Source organism: Carassius carassius, chromosome 38 (assembly GCF_963082965.1).
Source record: "Carassius carassius chromosome 38, fCarCar2.1, whole genome shotgun sequence".
Lineage (NCBI taxonomy): Eukaryota > Metazoa > Chordata > Actinopteri > Cypriniformes > Cyprinidae > Carassius > Carassius carassius.
The window spans coordinates 4945505-4965386 of record NC_081792.1 but is presented as its reverse complement, the minus strand read 5'-3'; the positions used below and the strand labels follow the sequence as shown (position 1 = coordinate 4965386).

At 37.8% G+C, this 19882-nt stretch overlaps 1 protein-coding gene across 6 annotated transcripts in view; it reads right to left on the bottom strand.

Annotated features, from left to right (window-relative positions):
• The window catches only part of LOC132119172 (low-density lipoprotein receptor-related protein 1-like), a 182483-nt gene that overhangs the window by 70462 nt on the left and 92139 nt on the right, over positions 1–19882 (bottom strand). For 3 of the 6 annotated variants that reach the window (XM_059528940.1, XM_059528944.1, XM_059528941.1), the window contains exons 24-41: positions 19487–19684; positions 19109–19316; positions 18230–18394; positions 17387–17631; positions 16224–16355; positions 14962–15189; positions 12979–13153; positions 11922–12016; positions 11611–11760; positions 11399–11539; positions 10358–10483; positions 9215–9346; positions 8614–8748; positions 8388–8517; positions 8166–8292; positions 7020–7171; positions 6618–6742; positions 5526–5900 (exon numbers count right to left, since the gene is read on the bottom strand). In XM_059528940.1, the coding sequence (XP_059384923.1) occupies positions 5526–5900; positions 6618–6742; positions 7020–7171; positions 8166–8292; positions 8388–8517; positions 8614–8748; positions 9215–9346; positions 10358–10483; positions 11399–11539; positions 11611–11760; positions 11922–12016; positions 12979–13153; positions 14962–15189; positions 16224–16355; positions 17387–17631; positions 18230–18394; positions 19109–19316; positions 19487–19684 (3039 nt within the window). The remainder of the gene's footprint in view (positions 1–5525; positions 5901–6617; positions 6743–7019; positions 7172–8165; positions 8293–8387; positions 8518–8613; positions 8749–9214; positions 9347–10357; positions 10484–11398; positions 11540–11610; positions 11761–11921; positions 12017–12978; positions 13154–14961; positions 15190–16223; positions 16356–17386; positions 17632–18229; positions 18395–19108; positions 19317–19486; positions 19685–19882) is intronic. The other 3 variants (XM_059528942.1, XM_059528943.1, XM_059528945.1) reach the window with 1 other exon arrangement.

The window sequence follows — 19882 nt, the reverse complement described above, 5'->3', positions numbered from 1 at the left end:
ACTCTATAAACACTATTGTTCAAAACCACATTTCTGCCTAAAATAAGAGGAAATAAAACTAAAGGGTGTATAGTGAGTCTGGTTTTGATTTTAGTTTCAGCCAGAACAACTTTTTCACTTCAGCACAAGGAAGCCAACATTCTTTGAGGCATTTTGGTTGAGAGTTTGCAATTTTCATGATTATCCTTCATTCATATGGTGTTTGTGGCAACAGAAGAATAAACAGATACACACATCTTTCTTTGCTCAGTTCTCCTGCTGTGAGAGCCCATGTCTTATGAAAGAATGAGTTTATTGTGTTCTCACAGAGGAACTGGCTGTGACTGACTTCAGACTTTCCCTAACCAGTTTGATTCGGTGTCATCTGGCAGCAGTTATTCAGTCTTTGTGTTGTTTTCTCTCCAGCTGAGAGCAGGTAATGAGGAGCTGAACAGGAAGGTGCTGCAATCAAAAACACTACTGCATACTCAAACACATGGACTTGTTTTGGGGACTGCAAAATAGCTATGACATCATAAAGTTCTTAAAAAAATGTCTCAGGTTGCATATGTTACAATGGTTACCTGATAGGGAACAAGACACTGTGTCCTTTAGCAGACGCTATGTGGAATATTGGACGGCAAAAGCCTATGACATCACAACTAGTGCGAGCATAGTATAAAAAGACTCCAGAGGAACATATCCACTTCTTCGGCTGAAGGAGATGAAGCAGGGATCCCCAAGTTATGGTGAAGGGACGCAGTATCCTATACCCTCTCAGGGAACCATGGTTACATGTGTAATGTGAGATATTCCCTTTTAAGGAAACTTACAGGACATCCTCTAGCGCAGAGGTTCTCAATTCCAGTCCTCGCGACCCCCTTCTCTGCACACTTGTTAGGTTTTTCTTTGTTAACACACCTGATTCAGATAATCAGCTCGTTAGAAGTGAGCTCCGTGCATGAACTGTGCTCCCATTGACATGGTCCTTACACAGTCTTCATTGCTCCCTACCATTCATTCCCGGTTTTGTGATGCGAAACGTCTTCACACACAGAAAAGTGTGACATCATATGCCTCAGTAAATAAATACAATTTAAATTCACGTCTCGCACACTTCAATGCACTTTGAGTGGAACATATATATTCGCTTCAGACTGGAATCATGGCGGAATATCCTGTGATGTCCACTTTTTGCAGGGCACTTACGTTCGAATAGAAAAAATGTCTGAAGCGATAAGAGAAACATACAAAATGTGCAGAGCAGGGGGTTGCGAGGACTGGAATTGAGAAGCGCTGCTCTAGCAGATGCTATGTGGAATGAAATACCCACTCTGCTATGCCGAGGGGAGTGCACGCCATATTTCTTCAGGCAAGCAATAAGCACCAACTACACAGGGACACCACTGGAGTTGCCTCTCGGATGCATCAGCAGCTGTCAGTGTCACTATACCGTTCGGCCAAAAGCCCGAGCCACATACCCTAAAATACTTGCCTGCTAAGGACTGAGCAGAAGGGAGCTTGATCCCAGAGGACAGCTCAAAAAGGCTTTGAATCAGATATACAATATTTGATTTCTTTAAGGGGATATGGCCAGGTGTCTAGTTTCACCATTTAACCAGACCCTGGCCTGTCATCTCATATAGGACTCGTATGCCTACCCCTAATCACCCAGGTAAGCTATGGAGTAGCCAACTACCTGTCTGCCTGAGGCAGAATATCTCTATAAAGGTTAATAGCTAATGTAAGTGCTTCAGGGGCAGAATAACAGCCATCAATTCAGGGCAACTGATGTGCCAATCAAGTTGATGACCTCTCCATATCCCTTGAGCTGGACAGCCATCTAAGACCCCACCCCAGTCCATGTGGGAAGCATCTCGTGTTGGAATCAATGGTAATGACATGCCTAGAGTGGGACCCAAGGTGAGCCACATAGAAAGGGTATGAAGCCTGCAGCGCATAACCCTTAACATAAACATGGGTTTAGAAAGTGCACAAGGCGTTCAGAGTGCACTTACCATAAACATGGATCTTTCAAAGGGCACAAGGAGTTAAGCACTCACCAAATGTTCCCCTAGAGTGAGGGGTGGCACTGCAAGCTTAACTTTAAGGGCTGCATATCAGGGAGCCTCACAGAGAGCCTAACAACCTACAGCACAGAGCTCTTAGGGAGCAGAAGTCTCTGAATAACAACTTTTTAAAGCAAGAGGAATCCTTAACATGGTCAACATACATACAGAGCATGGCTCTTGGGAGCCAGCACTTAGCATAACGACTCTCTAAAGCCAGGGGAGTGCTCTTATGCTTACCACCTACAGCATGTGTCGCACGGTCAATAGGCTTCAACAGCACCAATTGCACATGTGCAGGCTGAATGAAGAAGCCTGTTGCTACTCGAACCTGTACAATCATTTGATAAAAAAATATATTGACATCCAAATGTGCCATAATTCTGGGCAATTGTTTGTTCACATGTTTGTTGTGGAGCGGACCATCAGCATACACTTCCGGTAGTCTTTGTCTGCGATGTCCATGTACGCATCCAGATTGCTCATGCGGAAAGTATAACACAGGCTTTAGGGAGCAGCATACTCACAGGCAACCCTCTGAAGCAAGGTGAGCAATGCCAAGCTCAATGTTACTGCCCAGGGAGCAGCGTACTCAGAATAACAACCCTCTAAAGCGAAGGGAGTACTGCCAAGCTCAACCTGAATATCAGCTTATAAGGGAGGCTCAAGAAGGCATAACAACCCTCCAAATCGAGGGGAACGCAATAACCTCAAACCTAAAGTTCCGCTCAGGATGGCTCATAGAAATCCTTGCAGCTTGCAGCACATAGCTCTAGAGAGTGGAGTACTCAAGCACAACGACATTTCTAAAGTGAGAGGAGTACTAACAGAACAGCTCTTACATACAGAACATAGCTGTAGGGAGCAACTACTCAGCACAACTACACTGATAAAATAAAGGGAGTGCAATCATGCTCACCAACAATGTGGACAGCGGCTCCTGCCAATTCTCTGAGGAGGGGCAAATGTTTGCTCGATTAATGAGGATAGGTCACCCATTCAATTGATAAATTAAGGCTAATTAAAGATGTAAAGGGAACTGAACAACTATAGTATTAATTAAAAATAAACTGACATTAGGAATCAATCTCTTGTTCTCCATATGTTTCTATATGCATGTTAACCCAATTCAGCAGTAAATGAAGACTGACGCCAGGATGTAGTTTTTCCAAAACCTTTTACTTCAATTTCAATAACTGAAGTCATAAATCACTGTTTACACAACTCACTTATATTACACTGCTCATTTATTTCACATTCCTCACTTACATTACACTGCTTACTTAAATTACTCACTTATCATACACTGCTCCCTACTATCCATCTGCATCTTTGCTCTTTCGTGTTTTTTCATCTTCTCCGAGAGATTATGCATTTCAGTGACACCTGTAGTTGTCCATGTGATGTCCGTGATGCTCTCGCGATGGAACAAAATGCAGCTGTAAATTAGCAGAATAGCGTCAGCTACTTCGCAGCCTATTAGCCTTTTTCTCCGCTCATACCACTTCCTCGAAAATCCTCATTTATATGACTTCCCGTCCTTTGTAGATACTTGTTTGATGTTTAAATTGGGTCTTGGTTGTCCTAATTCTTTAATTGCCAATGTATCCTTATTGCTACGATGAATGAATGGTATTTCTTTCAATGACACGAAAGAATTAATCTGCGCTGAGGTAACATTCGCCGTGATGTCGATCAAGTTCAGCTGACGAAGGCAAATTCTCAGTTTGACAGAAATCGCCCAAAAAGGGGCGGTACTACACAAAACGCAACTCGACATTGATTGGACTATTTAGAGGCAGCACAAACAGTCTAGAATAGTGAAAGCTAGCATAACACTGTGGTTGAATGTAAAAGAAAAAAAAAATCCCTCTCTTCCCTTTGGTGGTGCGTCGCCCAATAGCCCTAATGGAGAAACCGCCACTGAATGTGGATATCAGAAGGGGGCATATTATGAATAATATATGCCCCAAAAACTCATAATAGGTATCTCACATTACACAGGTTATATTCTGTATAAAGAATTAGAAACAACAAGGAATTCCTGAAAGGGAAAGCACCTTCAGATTCCTTCCATGCCACATGATTGGTCTCCCTGCCTCGGCAGCCACGAGACCCGAAACAAGGGTGGTAGGCACTCAATTCTCATCCCTTTATAAGAGAATCAAGCACACAAGGCATTTCCAAGCACGATTGCATCTCGCAGCAAGCATTTATCTCCTTAGAGAGCCAAACATGATCTGTTCAAACACTAGATTCCACAAAAGCATCTAACTGAGCCTGCTCAACTGCCACGAGGTGAACATGCTCATTCAAACGGCGCCAATGATCTTGAGTAAACAGCAAAGCTTTACCTATGCTCTTGGTAGTCCCACGAATGCATCACAATGAGCACATCCAGCTTTCTCCTGAGTCAAACGCACAAATTACTATTCCTAAGATAAGTGCAATGAGCGCATTCTATTTCCTCGAGAACTGAACACACATGCTTCTCTCCAACTCATACCACACGAGTCATGCAAATCTTCAGATATATTGAAGCTCGTGACATGGAGGAACACATACTCTCAGCATGCTTGCCGGGTGTTTCCATAAACAATCTTGTATGAAGATGAAGAAGACAATGAAGAGTTCCTCTAGTGTCTTTTTATACTACACAGGTAGTGACATCATAGGCTGTCCCGGGCAATGTTATTGAAAGAGAACTCACTCTTTTCTCAACAATATATGATATTGTCCCTCAAACTGTAAGCGTAAAATGCTGAATTTTAATACTTATAATTTGCATACCATTATATTTTTTAATTAACATTTAACATTTTTATTATTTTCAGTTTTCATTAAAAATTTTGTTAAAATTTTAATAATTGTGTTGTGTTTGTGTCTTTTTTTTTGTTGTTTTCTTTTTAGTCAGTTTTAGATTTATTTAATTTAGTACATCAAGTTAAATCAAGTGAAAATGAGAAACTAGCTGGAATTTTATATATATATATATATATATATATATATATATATATATATATATATATATATATATTTATGTTTTTAGTTTTAGTTAACTATAATACCCTTGGTTCAAACCACTAGCTCTATGTATCTGCATAGGGCTAATTTTAATGATAGTACTAATATCATAAATACATTAATTTTGCTAAGAAATACAGATCATTACAATAACCACAGACCGATAGTGGATGTAACCTGAAAATGTCTTGAACTGGTACTGGTACTGGTAAAATATGAGTCAGGCATGTTATAGATTTATTTTTGTAATATTCATCCTAACATTCAAGAAACACTGTGAAAATGTATTTGACAGAAAGGGGTTTTGAAAAAAAAAATCAGGAACTACTGAAAATGGACAGAAAGAAGGACAATGGACATAAAACCTTGAAAAATGAGGTAACTGACAAATAAAACAACCAGGAATTATAAGAGCAAGTAGAAAGTAGAGACACGCAATTATTTTAAACTTACTCTCGACCACGGTCTTCCGATCTGACCCGTCGTCATTGATCTGCTGAATATTTCCAAAGTGGATGTCACTGTAGAAGATCCGATTTGCTCCTTTTCCGCCTCCTCCGCGGTAATCAAACGTTAACGCGATGACGTTCTTCATGTGGTCAGGATCTTCAAATGGTTTGATTGGTGCATTGAGGTTGTTTTCATCTGATAAGTGCACACTCTTTAGTATCGTGCGTTCTGAATACAGCAGGTATCCATCGTAGTCACGGCAACTCTGACTGTCCTCGGCTAACATTCCGTGAGCGCAAGCACATGTTCGCTGTCCATTACCACGGTAAAGACAAAGCTGCTGGCAGCCACCATTGTTGTTCTTGCAGATATTAGTTCCTGCAGACAGATTAAGAAATTAACGGTTAAGACATACTGCAACCAAGAAAGAAGTCTGAATCTTTTTTATAGATTCAGTTGTAATAGCATTAGCATGAAATCAATATGCTAATTTAGTGACTCAGTTTATCAATCAGGAATTGAGACATCAACATGTTTCCTATTTTATTTAAAACCGCTGTTTTGAACGATGAAGAAAAAAGGATAGAGGGAAAAAAATGAATATGAATAGTTTACGGTAAATTTTGATTTAAGCAAAACCAAACAATCCAATTATATTTTAGTATCAATGAGAATTTTTGATTGAGATTTATAGGGTTTATATATTTATTTATACTTAGAGATTTCAAATTAGCTTTTACGTGTTAAATTTAGATTTTAGTATTTTTGTCATATTTACTAGCTTTCTTATGTCTATATATTTTTAATAATTTTAATATAAGTTTTCATTTTAGTTATTTTAGTGCATCAAGTTAAAACTAAATGAAAATGAGAAATATTGCATTGGCAAGTAGCTAAAATTTTAAGATTAAATTTAAGATTTATGTACTGTATTATACAGTTATCCTTTATTCATTTAACCAAAATAAATACACACAGACACAGGCAGTGGTAAAGTTGGTAATAAAAAGTATAAACAACCCTCTGCATAATTTATGTTGTATTATTGGTTGTGTTACAGCACATCTTGCAAGAACAAAGTCGTGTTACACTCACCTTGTTGTCGCGCTCTGTTAAAGACCTTGATGTCTTTGAGTTGGACACCGATGCCCGTCCTCAGACTTACTGAATCTGTTGCATTGTCTTTACTGCCGCGCTTTATCGAACCATTCGCATGAGTCCTAAAGAAATAATATGCTTTTTTATTTTTAAATAAATAAATAAAATAATAATTGTAATGTGCAATTTACATATGTATAGTTCATGTTCAAGACTTTTAACATATACAAATTTTGCACTTTAACATTATTTGGTTAGACTAAGTTCAAAGGCTCTATAGGGATAGCAAATAAATTAAGGTGTATTAAAAATTCTACTCTAAAATGTTCAGTGTTGTAGCTTAATCATCATGTTGGTGATGAAGAATAAATGGTTTAAAGTCTACAATCATACACTGACCGGTCGCTCCAATATATGTAGCTCTCAAACACAGATACGGAGAACATGTCCATGTTGTTGCTGGAAAGCACCACCTCTCTGTTCTCACCCGTCTCCAGGTTAATGCGCTCAATCTTATCTGTGCGCGCATCGCACCAGTACAGAAAACCGTCCTACAAGACACACAATAACCACAACTTTAGTCAGTTATTGTGTCATCTGTTAATGAGAGGAAGTTGCTAATACATTTCATATAATTTGCATCTATGTCAGCTTTTTACCAAACCCTAGTGAGCTGCTTATCTAGACCTGTAGCACAAACAGCAGCCAGCTAACAATGTATTAAATCATAACAGAAAAATGTTTGCAACATGCTAGCAAAATGCTAAATCATGCTAGAAAAATGCTAAAACATGTTAGCATTGTGTTAATGCATGATAGAAACCTGCTAGCAACATGCTAAAACATGTGCTAATTATTTCTAGAAATGTTATCATCATGTTAAACATGCTAACAAATTGTTAGATAATGCTAGAAACCTAATGTGTTAAAACGTGCTACAACATGTAGCAATGTGCTAGTTAGGGGTTAGAAACATGCTAAATCATGCAAACAATGTGTTAATTCATTCTAGAAATGTTCTAATATCATTCTATCTGTCTGAATAAATAAAACTATGAATAAAAATGTGATCAATATAATTAATATAGATCTTACCAAATATGTCACTATATACTTTTATGCTTTTATCAAACTATTGCATAAATAAGCTTAGCAATATGTTACTGTGGTTAGACAGCGAATCGATTCAAAATTCAAGATTCATTTTTAATTTGGTTCAGGAATGCAAATACAGAATGATTTGATTAGGTCCAATTCATAATGATATTCAGTTCAATTCGATCTTGATTATTTTTTAAGAGCATTTATATGATTACAGTATGGAAATGCTTCGTCTAATGTGTTTATCCAATAGAAAAAAAAATAATTTAAAATCAATTATTCACTGAAGCAAATGTTTCATGATTCAAATTCCATGTTTCAAGATCTATGCATTTGCAGGATTTGTAATCGATGCATCAACAAACGAGTGAATGGTTACACCCCTAGTGCTTAGTTTAAAAGACTGATATTCACACAGAGTTGACATAAATGTGTCATATGCACCTGATAGTCAATAGAGACGCCGTTGGGCCAGCTAATACTGACGTTCACCAGCACAGCTCTGTTAGATCCATCCAGACGAGATCTTTCTATGCGTGGATACTGTCCCCACTCCGTCCAAAACAGATACCTGCACACAAAAGCCCCCATGAGGAGAGCGCTGCTTCATTCATGGAACAGAAATGTACAATAAAAGACAGGAAGTCAGCGTTATTCAGATCTCACCCTTTCTCAGGATGTACAGTAATGGCCCGCGGTTTGTCCAGTCCTTGGGAGATGACCACATATCGAAATGAGCCATTCAATCTGGCAACCTCAATCACATCAAAGCCCTGGTCCGTCCAGTAGATGTTTCCTAAAGCACACACAAGAACAAGGCAGTAGTGATGGTATTGCAATAAAGATCTGAATGCATCTGAAAGTGTCAAAAGTGCGTGTGCTTGAGAGTCACCGGCGATCCAGTCGACAGCGATGCCCTCCACGCGGCCGATGCCGTTAGTGATGATGTCCTCTCTCCACGTCTGATCTCTCTTTGCCCTGCTGATGGTGCTCAAACCCATGTCAACCCAATAGATGGTGTCGTTATCTATATAACATGAATATGAATTACAGAATAGATTACATACAGTTACCAGAAAAATACACATAAACAAAAAAACAGATATATAATTGGTCATCATTCATATCTATCTCATATGATATAGATCATATCTGTCTATCTATCTATCTATCTATCTATCTATCTATCTATCTATCTATCTATAGATCTATATATATGTGTGTGTGTGTGTGTGTGTGTGTGTGTGTGTGTGTGTGTGCGTGACCCTGTGTGGTCCAGGGTCAAACACAAATATATATTGTGGGATGACAAAAAACAATACTGGAACATATTCACATATATTCAGTTTATTGACAGACAAATATAATTCTTATTATTTGGAATGAGTTTCAGACTTTTCCAGCTCAGTTTAACAATTAAACAATTAACATATTAAACCACTATTGTACATCAGAAAACATCTGCATTATAAATCAGGAGATATGAGACTCACCGGCATGAAAATCAATCCCGACGGCGAGTGATGTGCCTGAAACAGGTACAAGGGCATCGGATTTGTCAGCGGGGTCCAGCGGGATTCCTCTAATGCCCTCATGAACAGAGTACAGCAGGAATGAACCCACACCTGAAATCAACACAATCTCCACACATCAGTCTGTTTCTACAAATACAGGCTTGTTTTATTATTTTTTGCCACTTTTCAAATTCCTATATGTATAGATTTCATGTTTCACCCTTGGATTTCCCTCCAAGACTAAACATTACTATACATTACTGTTCAAAGTTTTGAAGGTTTGCACACCAATGTTGCAGTAACAACAGAAATAATGTAAATACTATAACTTTTTAAAAATGTAATTTATTGTTGAGATCATAGCTGATTATCAGCATCCTTTCAACAGCCAGTCTTCAGTGTCACATGGTCCTTCAGAAATCATTTGAATATGTTGATTTATCAATACTGAAAAAAAACAGTTTTGTTGTAAATAGTAATACTTTTATTTTTTTAAGGATTCTATGATGAATAGAAAGTTTAAAAAAATACGAAAATCAGCATTTATTTAAAATGGAAATATTTTGATTATAAATGTCTTCACTAGAATTTTCTATTCAATGTGTCCTGATGAATTTCTTCAAAAAAAAAAAAAAAAAAAAATTAAATAAATATTAACTCCAAACTTTTAAACAGTAGTATGGAAAACTGATCTTAAATAATAAACAAAGAAACAATTTAAAAATAATAAAATAAATTATATATATATATATATATATATATATATATATATATATATATATATATATATATATATATATATATATATATATATATATATATATATATATATATATGAAAATGATTAGTTTTGACACAATTTATAAGACTTGTCAAATTACAAAAAGTGTGACAACTAAACAATGTGTACTTAAGATACATTCAATGCAATCTATAAAGGTAGCATGACAAATGGGATGTGTTTCATTTGTCAGGTAAAAACATCCCCAGCTGTAGCGACACCCAAGCATCTACTCTGTGCAAACACCGTGGTTTATTGTACCTACGTACATGTCATTTTCCCAAAAGGATGTCACACATAATTGTGAGTCTGAATGTCAGGTGTGTGTGTTCTGCTCGTACCCTCACAGGACTGCTGTCCGCTCCTCAGGCTGTATCCCGCGGTGCACATGCAGGTGCGGCTGGAGGCAGATGTGGGCAGACACAGCTGAGAGCAGTCACCATTGTTGTTACTGCACATGTTGGAACCTGATGATACAAAACACACTGTTTAGGCCAGCAAACTCAAGTTTACCTAAGGGACAAATTTCAGTACAAAAGCTCAGCACAAATCACCCACAATACAGTTTAACCGGGGGTCATCTGCACTAGCTCTGTAAACTGACGTGCTGTAAGTATTTAAATGAAGGAACAGTTCACCCAAAAATGAAAATATGCTGAAAATGTACTCACCCTCAAGCCATTCAAGAAGTAGAGATAAAATTTGAATTGCATCACTTCCAGTGGATGCTCTGGAGTGAATGGGTGCCGTCAGAATGAGAGTCCAAACAGCTCATAATAACATCACAATAATCCACAAGTTATCCACACTACTCCAGTCCATCAGTTCACATCTTCAAGAGCCAAATCTGCTCGTTTGTAAGAAAACGAACCCAGCATTATTGCATTTTTACGACATTGTTTTGAGCTAAAATATTAGTCCATAATCCATAATAACGCTTCCTCCAGTGAAAAAGCCACCTGAGAGAAATCTGCACGGATCAAGATGTTAACTGATGGACTGAATTGGTGTGGATTACTTGTGGTTTATAATGATGCTTTTATCATCTGTTTGGACTCTCATTTTGACGGCACCCATTCACTGCAGAGGATCCATTGGTGAGCCAGTCATGCAATGATACATTTCTTGAAATCTGTCCAGATGTAGGAACAAACTCATCTACATCTTAGATGGCTTGAGTGTGAGTACATGTTCAGCAAATTTTCATTTTTGGGTGAACTATCGCTTTAAATTAAGTCAAGGTCATTATTTTTATCAATGCTAATGAGGCTCATTGCAGGCACAATGAACTAGCTTGAAAATTGCAATTTGTGCTCAGCACAGATTTTTTTGGCTGTCATCTGAATAGTTCCTTATACACTGCATGTAGTTGATTCTTGAACCTGTCTGCACGGTCTCATTGTAGATCTTCATGTGCATCATGGGAGACGTGCTGTTCCTCAAGACCTTCCAGTCTCCTCCATCACTCTTATCACAGGTGCCGATCTCATCCGTGCCCTGATCCGCCCACCACAGCTTATCACCTGCACAACAGCAGTCATAACATTAGTATTTCAAAAAGGACAGCCAATGAAACGATCAGTGCTATATTTACCCATGATAGCCAGCGCAGAGGCTTTGTTGAGTTTGCCTTTGACCGCGTCTAACACCTCCAGCCCTGACCCGTCCAGCTTACAGCGGTTAATGGTGCTGTTTCCTGAGCTGATCCAGTACAGGTGCTCCGTGTCGTAGTCTATGGACAGACCTGCAGCACACACACGGCTCAGCAGCTCAAAAGGATGCAGATGTGCTTCATAATTCTCAATGGATTCTGAACTGCATGACATTTTATATTTACATACGTTAAATGTATTCATTTAACAATAATAAAAAAATTAACAATAATAAATGTCAGCTGTCACTCACCCACTGGTCCTTTCTGATTGGTGAAGATCAGGGTACGGTTCGTGCCGTCAGTGTTGGCCATGCTGATGTTATTTCCATCAGTCCAGTACAGCTTCCTGGACATGAAACAGTTAACAAAACAAGAATGTTCAGCAGGTTACATCCCATTATCAAACATTTGACTCAATTAACCAATCACAATATGGCCTTGTGCAATTATTAAGTCATGATTTAATTATTTGAGCAGCATGTGCTGGGTGCATCAAAGTAAATGTTTCTTCTGCAAACGAGTCAGCGAACAATTCATTTTGAATGGACCAGTTAAGTTCTTGTTCATTTTCACTGTGCACATAGAGCTCTGACACAGACAACATGACAGAAATGTTGAGTGATTTCTGAGATACCACATGACTATTCCTTCAAATCACAATCATAAATTAGAAAATGGTTATTGGGAACATGCCATTAAGGATTATTAAAAACAAGAGTTATTATAGTTAACTAAAACGAAATCCTTAAAAACGTGACTTAAAAACATAAAGTATTAAAAATAATAATAATAATAAAATAAATGATACATATTATTATAAAACTATAAAATTAAGGTGACGAATATACAAAGTCAAATCTATTTCAAGATATTAACAAAAACTAGAATATCATGTTATAGAGTATTTTATTTCATTGCATGCTTCATTTCCACAAGCATGGAAGACGATAATAAAGAACGATGATACAAAAGCAGTTTGGGCCCTTTTTCACCTCTTCGTGCTCATTCTTCACATCAGGTGTCCATTTAGGAGAGTCAGATCAGTGTCTGATATGGACTACACTTAAAAACTCATTGAAATTTTGTCTTTTTGATGCATATCAGATACATATTTTTCTCTTTTTCATGCAATCAAAAGGAAACTTTCCTTAAGCCTGTACACTATGTCATTATGTCTTCCAATAAAACATGAGAAAACAAGAGTGCATGCGGCTGCATCCTGTTTTGCATCTTTTAGGAAGTCGTTGTGTTCTTGTGTTAGTGCTCTGGGGTAAATGTCGTAAGTGTTTGTGGCATGACTGAACTCACCCCAGTATAGGATGCAGCACGAGGCAGTGGGGTTTGTCCAGGCCCTGAATAACAGCGTTCTTGAAGGAGCCGTCCAGTCTGGCGACGTTGATCTGTTTCTTATTGCCATCATAGCTGGTCCAGAAGAGATTACGTGACACCCAGTCCACCGCCAGACCATGTGCGTTGCGAATATCTGATCACACGCAAGACACACCAAATAACCATTTCCAGATATTAATTCTTGGATAAGAAAAAATAAATCTAAACATTGAGTGCATTTCCACAGGGATAAACATCCGGATAAACAGAAAGACAGATGGTAAAGTGTGAGTCATCGTTTCATCGTATAACCCACATGTCTGTAATTTGGTTTTGAGGGCTCTGCTAATTTAACTTAAACAGCATTTCTAAAAACACACTCGACTGTAAACAGGACAACAGTTCTGCACTGTAAACAATGACTGAGATTCTCATACGAGTCAGCTTTAAACAACCACATCCTGATATTCTAAAGCCTTTCGTGAACTCCGAATAGAATCATTTGATTCAACTCAATGGGACAGCTCATCAAAAAATGTATTTACCCTCATGTCAAAAGTTCACGAAAAAAATATCTTCCTTCTGTGTTCCACAGAAGAAAGAATGTCATCTGGATTACATAGTGCATCGGTCATTCTGACAACCATTAGAAATAACCATACTAACCATAGATATTGTGTCTCAGTTGAACGAACTGGCTACAGTATATATGAAGCCGATCATTATTTTAATCTCACATCATAACTGGTCATAATTACATTTTTATTGGGATAATCAATGGTCTCTAATGCTCACCAAGGCTGGAATTATTTAATCAAAAACACAGTTAAACGTGAAATATTATTACAATTTAAAACAGCATTTTTCTTTAATTTGTCAACAGAAAGTTGAAAAGAACTGCATTTATTTGAAACAGAAATCCTTCATGACATCATATATGTATTTGGGTCAAAGACGAAAAAGTGTTTAAGCATAAAAAAAGTGTAATACTGCTTTAAACTGTTGTAGCCCCCCCCCCAAAAAAAATGCAAAAAGTTTTCTGTTTTATTTAATTTCAATTTTGTTTTTGTTTTTCTGAGCAAAAAATAAATATCATATACATTTTCCCCTGATTTACAGCAGACACCCAGTAAAGTGTCATTCAGTGTAACAATCTTGTCAGGCATATTTAAAACAAAAATCAATTTGTGACATATTAAAAGGCTAATTACTTTCACCCCAAATACTAATGACTTGTAATTTGACATTTTTAACATTTGCCACTATCCTAGGTTTTGCCCATGTGTCAGTAAGACTTTTTTACTATAATTTAAAACACAATAAAATTTAGTATGCTCCATTATTCTTTTAGATATTTTAATATGTACACGTCAGAATAAGCATGTTGTTTGAATTTTTGCATAAATATTGTGTTACACTGAATGACAATGTAACTTATTATTTAAACCAAATTTTGACATTTTATTCTCCAAAAACTTATTTGAAACCTTAAAAGTAGACATTTTACTTACAGTACATTTAATGCGCTTTCTATGGACACAAAATCACTTTTGTACATTTCTTTTGATCCGGACATCTTAACGTCTTTGACCCATTTACTGTCACTTTTGATCCATTTAATGCGTCCTTGATAGATAAAACGATTAATTTCTTTAAAAAAGAAAAAAAAAACGTAGTGAGCCCAAACTTTTGGACGGTAGTGTATTAGAAATTAAACTTCTGATTATGCAAAATATCATTCTGAACTAATAACCGCAGAGACATTAAAAGCTAAAACAGCTTTTACATCAACAGCAATGTTCATTTCTAATAATACAATATTCATCCCAGCCAGGTAGCAAATCCACTAGCAAAGGAATGGAGTAATGATCATATTAAAGCAACCCAGTAAAATAAAAGTACTGTCAAATATTTTCTGTTTTATTCCATTCCCACTGAAGTCCGTCTGAATGAAGGTCATACCTGCAGACACCACCGTCTCTATTCCTGTGCCGTTGATGAAGGCCCTCTTGATGGTCTGAGTCCGAACATCTGACCAATAGATGCGCTGCTCCAGAGCGTCATAATCTACAACCGTGACGTTGTCGATGTCGGGGACAGTGAAGGAGATGATGTAGTTGTAGTACGGATTATAGATGTCCACTCCTCTTATCTCAATCTGACGGGCGTACAGCAGGAACTGACGTGACTCTGGAAGAGACACAGAGACACCCGTCATGACTGGAGCCAGAGACAAAACAGATTCCTCCAAGGCAATGGATATGAAGATCCAGTAACTGCTAATGTCAAACTAAACATCTGAAACTTGGGGGACAATAAATGTATTAATTATAAGAAATGCTGATTGATTTGTGTCTAGAATCCCTGGTATGACTGATTTCTCTGTGTATTTAAGATGATTTTATTGGTGTTCTTGTTTATTTATTCATTTTTTTTTTTTTGGTCAGGGTTGCCTGGAGGGTCTTGTTTTGCCCTTCGTGTTCATGTTTGTGTTTCCCAGTCAGGATTATCTGTGTTTTTGCATGTTGTTATTAAAGTTGTGTAGGCAAGCCTTCCTCAATTCTTCTGCACATAGATTTCTATTGTAAGAGCATTACTTTATTGTATCTATATATATATATATTGTTTTTACAAATTAAGAGACAAATCTATTTCCTGTGGTAATCTATAGTAGGTATGGCTGCAAAGAAGCCATAAAGAAATTCAGTTGACAGTAAGGCTATTAAGTAGACACTTATTATATCCTTAACTGTTTCATTGTTATTATTCTGCATTATTTTAGCATTATTTTTAAAGTAGCTTTTATTTGTATAATTTCAATTCTCATTTTCAAGTTGTTGTTTTTTTAAGTTATTTTGTTACGTGGTTTTGTGTTTATTATTCGTTTTTTTATATTTTTATTTAGCTTTTATAATAGCTTATATTTATTTGATTTCAGTTTGAGTAATGAATTTCAGGTTTTTTAAATATTTTTAATTAGTTTCCATCTACTTGTTCTATTTTACTTCATTTTTTTCAATGAACAAAAACAATTTTATTAGTTTTAGTTTTATTTGAGATTATCACTGCTAGGATTTATTCACGCAGGACTATATCAAGAAGCCCATAAAGCAACAAATATGTCTGCAGATGTAAACCTGCATACAGCACAGATTCAGTCAGGATAATCTCTGGATCAGGAGATCAGGAGATCAGGAGATGAGGAGATGAGCTCTGGCTCATACCGTAGCAGGTGTGGTTGTCCTCGCTCAGTCTCATGAGGTGCGGGCAGGCACAGGAGAACGTCTGGTTATAGTTGATCAAGCACAGGTGAGAACATGGACCCAAACCACCGTTAGCAGCACATGGGTTTGGTGCTGGAGAAACGGAGAGAGAGAGATGAGAGGCGGTGATACTTTATTGTGTCTCCATCACATTCAAATTTATTGCTGCAACCAAGAAACTGAACCAGCTGAGACAGCAATACAGATGAATTGGCCAAAGTTTGGTTATTTTGATATTACGGGCATTTGCACTTATTTGAATGATTCATGATCTATATCTACGCTGTTTGATAAGGACAGAAAGTATGATGAAAAAGTAAGAATGATTAATCCAATGGTTATGAGTTTTCAACACAACTGCTCCTGTCAGACATGAACAACAGAAGTCTGCCTCTATAAGATGAAGTCAGTGAGCTAAACCATCATGACAAGTTTGTTCACACACTGCTTTATTAAGCGTCAAACACCATCAACACGTGTTCATCAAGCAGACTGGCTGCTCCCTCGGTCTGAGCTGCGATCTTTCAAAACGGATCAAAACGATCACTAGAAACTACAGCGTCACATGTATGCACTGTGATGAGCTCAATCTGCAAAGATCTCAACAAGCTGAGAGAAATGACACTAATGATGAAAAGTATCAGGAAATAGCTCAGTAAAAATGCACAATTTATATTTAATGTATTGTTTTTAGTTAAAATGATTGTGCTGTTAGCTTAGCAACCTGCTAACACCAAACTTCCCAAACCAGTCAAGCTCAAACCCAAATTCACTGGTCAACTCAGTCAGTCACCTGTCAACAGAAGTTTAGATGTCATGTTTTCAACTCATGGATGGATCTGATCACAACGAACAGTAATGCTATCTATCATGATGTGCTTCCAATGCTATATATTATTGTAGCTTTGTCTAGACAATCATCACTTTGACATGAAAAAAATCACGCTACTGGAATCAACGTTTGGAATCCATTAGAAGCATTTGAATCAGTCTTTTAGGAAAAGGATCCGTGGTGGTACAGTACATTGACTTTGATATACTTTGATATATCCCACTGTTTTCATTTCACTAGCCATTAGTAATATTGATATCAGAGTAACATTGAAATAAAGTTTGGAGAATACCTTGCGGTTGTCTAGATGGGTGGTACACCTGCAGGTCGAAAGGTTGTGTGTTTGTTCTCTGAACCACAGTGACATTGTTTCCTGTCCACTTGTTGGCCTTGGCCAGTGTGTTTGTGCGCCAGTCTGTCCAGTAAACCTCTCCTCCATACATCGTCACAGCAAACGGGTGCGAGAGATACTCGTGTCCTCTGAGCACCTCGATCAGTCCAGACCCGTCATACTTAGCTGAATAGATCGCATCAGACCTGAGACACGAGACATAAATAAACCATTTCTAGGGTCATTCGTTTCTAATATGAATCAAAAAATTAAAGTGAAGTGACATTCAGCCAGGTATGGTGACCCATACTCAGAATTCATGTTCTGCATTTAACTCATCCAAGGTGCACACACACAGAGCAGTGAACACACACACACACACACACTGTGAACACACACCCAGAGCAGTGGGCAGCCATTTATGCTGCAGCACCCGGGGAGCAGTTGGGGGTTCAGTGCCTTGCTCAAGGGCACCTAAGTCATGGTATTGCCGGCCCAAGACTCGAACCCACAACCTTAGGGTTAGGAGCTAAACTCTCTAACCACTATGCCACGACTTCCCTCAGATCAGGGCAAGTCCAATCCTGCTACTGGAGTTAAGCTTTAGCCCCATTTAAACACACCTTAGCCAGCGAAACAAGGTCTTAAGGATCTTTAGAAACTAAACTCCAAAGTGGCCCTCCAGGAGCAGGACTGGACACCCCAGGGTTAGGGATTGGGTTAGTGTCAGGGGACTGCTTGACCAGAAGCTGGTCCTACATGGGTAAAACACATCCTATTATGAGCTGAGTCTTCAAACATCACCTGGCATCGATCCACAGAATGCGGCGCTCCAGATAGTCCACAGTCAGTCCGTTGGGCCATCCTCCGCTGCCCGTCTCCTTATGGATGGTGCGCCTGCCATGTCCACTCATGGACGCAGCCTCTATCCTGGGCATGCTGGCATCCCAGTCTGTCCAGAATAGGATTCTACAGAGTCAGAGCACAGATGAGGGCTTTTTTAAATGCTGCTGTCAAAAGTGTTTTGGTCCCAGCATTCTTTATAGCACTTAGTATTCTTTTACTTTATGGAAAAAGGCAGCATCAACATTCTTTAGAATTGTTTTGTATTTGGAACAACATAAGGGTGAATAAATGAGTTTCATTTTACATTTTCATTTTTGGGTGAATTACTCCTTTGAGGGCACTTGAAACTTTAAATTAAAATAACAGTAATAATCATTTAAAATGACACACAGTGAGATATATAATGAATATTACAATTATTATTAATATTATATTGATATTATTAATGTTTGTTTATTTCTTACTTTTTCAACATGAAATAAAGTTAAATATAAATATTAGATGAAAAACTTAAACCTATATAATTGAAATTTAAAAGGAAAATTAAAGATGTTGCTTTAGTCACCAGTTAAATTTTAATTTAACTCCTGTGGCAAGAAGGGCAGAGCCGCACCAAAACAAAGTGCTTTTGAGCTTAATGAAGGAGCTCCGGAAGGAAAGTGAGGACCAGGTCTGGGAGACACCAGCTGACACTTGTTTTGTTTGTTTATTCTGAGTTTGCAGTGAGCCTCCATCTTCCTGTAGCTAACCGTCCTACTAAAATAATGCCGTTTACAAAGCAAGCTACACTAAAGGGGCTCAACACAAGTTTTAGACTAGCAATGATGGACTGCTTACCCCTCTCTGGGGTCCAGCGCGATGGCTCGTGGATGCTCCACATCTCCAGCTAGTAGAGTGGTGCGCATCGTCCCATCCAGTTTGGCCACTTCGATCTGATCTAGGTTGCTCTCAACCCAGTAGATGTTCCCGGCGATCCAGTCTACAGCCAGACCTTCAGGAGTAGCTAATCCATACTGGATCACCACGTCAAAACTTGTCAGCGCTGCTGTGTGAAACCAAAATAAGGGAAAGACGGAGAAACACACGTATGGGAACATACATACCTAACTATTTTATTTATAGTTTTATATATATATATATATATATTTTTTTTTTTTTTTTTTTTTTTTTTTTTTTTTTTTTTTCTAATATGATATCATATGTTAAATAACTTACCACCATTTTCTGACAGCTTCCCACGGTATATTTTGTCCTCAACAACATCAGTCCAGTAGAGCGTACTCTCATTAAGGTGGAAGTCGAGTGCGATGGTGTTCCTCAGGCCTGGCACCAACACGCTGAAATCTCCTTTGTGAAGGTCAATCCGTCGGATCTCATGACGGTTGGAGAAGATGATGAAGGGTTTAAAAGGATCTGGAAAAACAAAGAACTCACTGAAAGAGCGCCGTAACTCATTACTCACTAAAGTAAGGTACTCAACTGAGCAAATGCTCTGACATTTTCCAACATCATCTGCTCTGTAAAATATTAAAAGTCTGTAAAATGATGTGAGACTGACAATCACATGTGAGACTGACATTTCCTCGGTTTATCGAAAAAAAAAAAAAATTC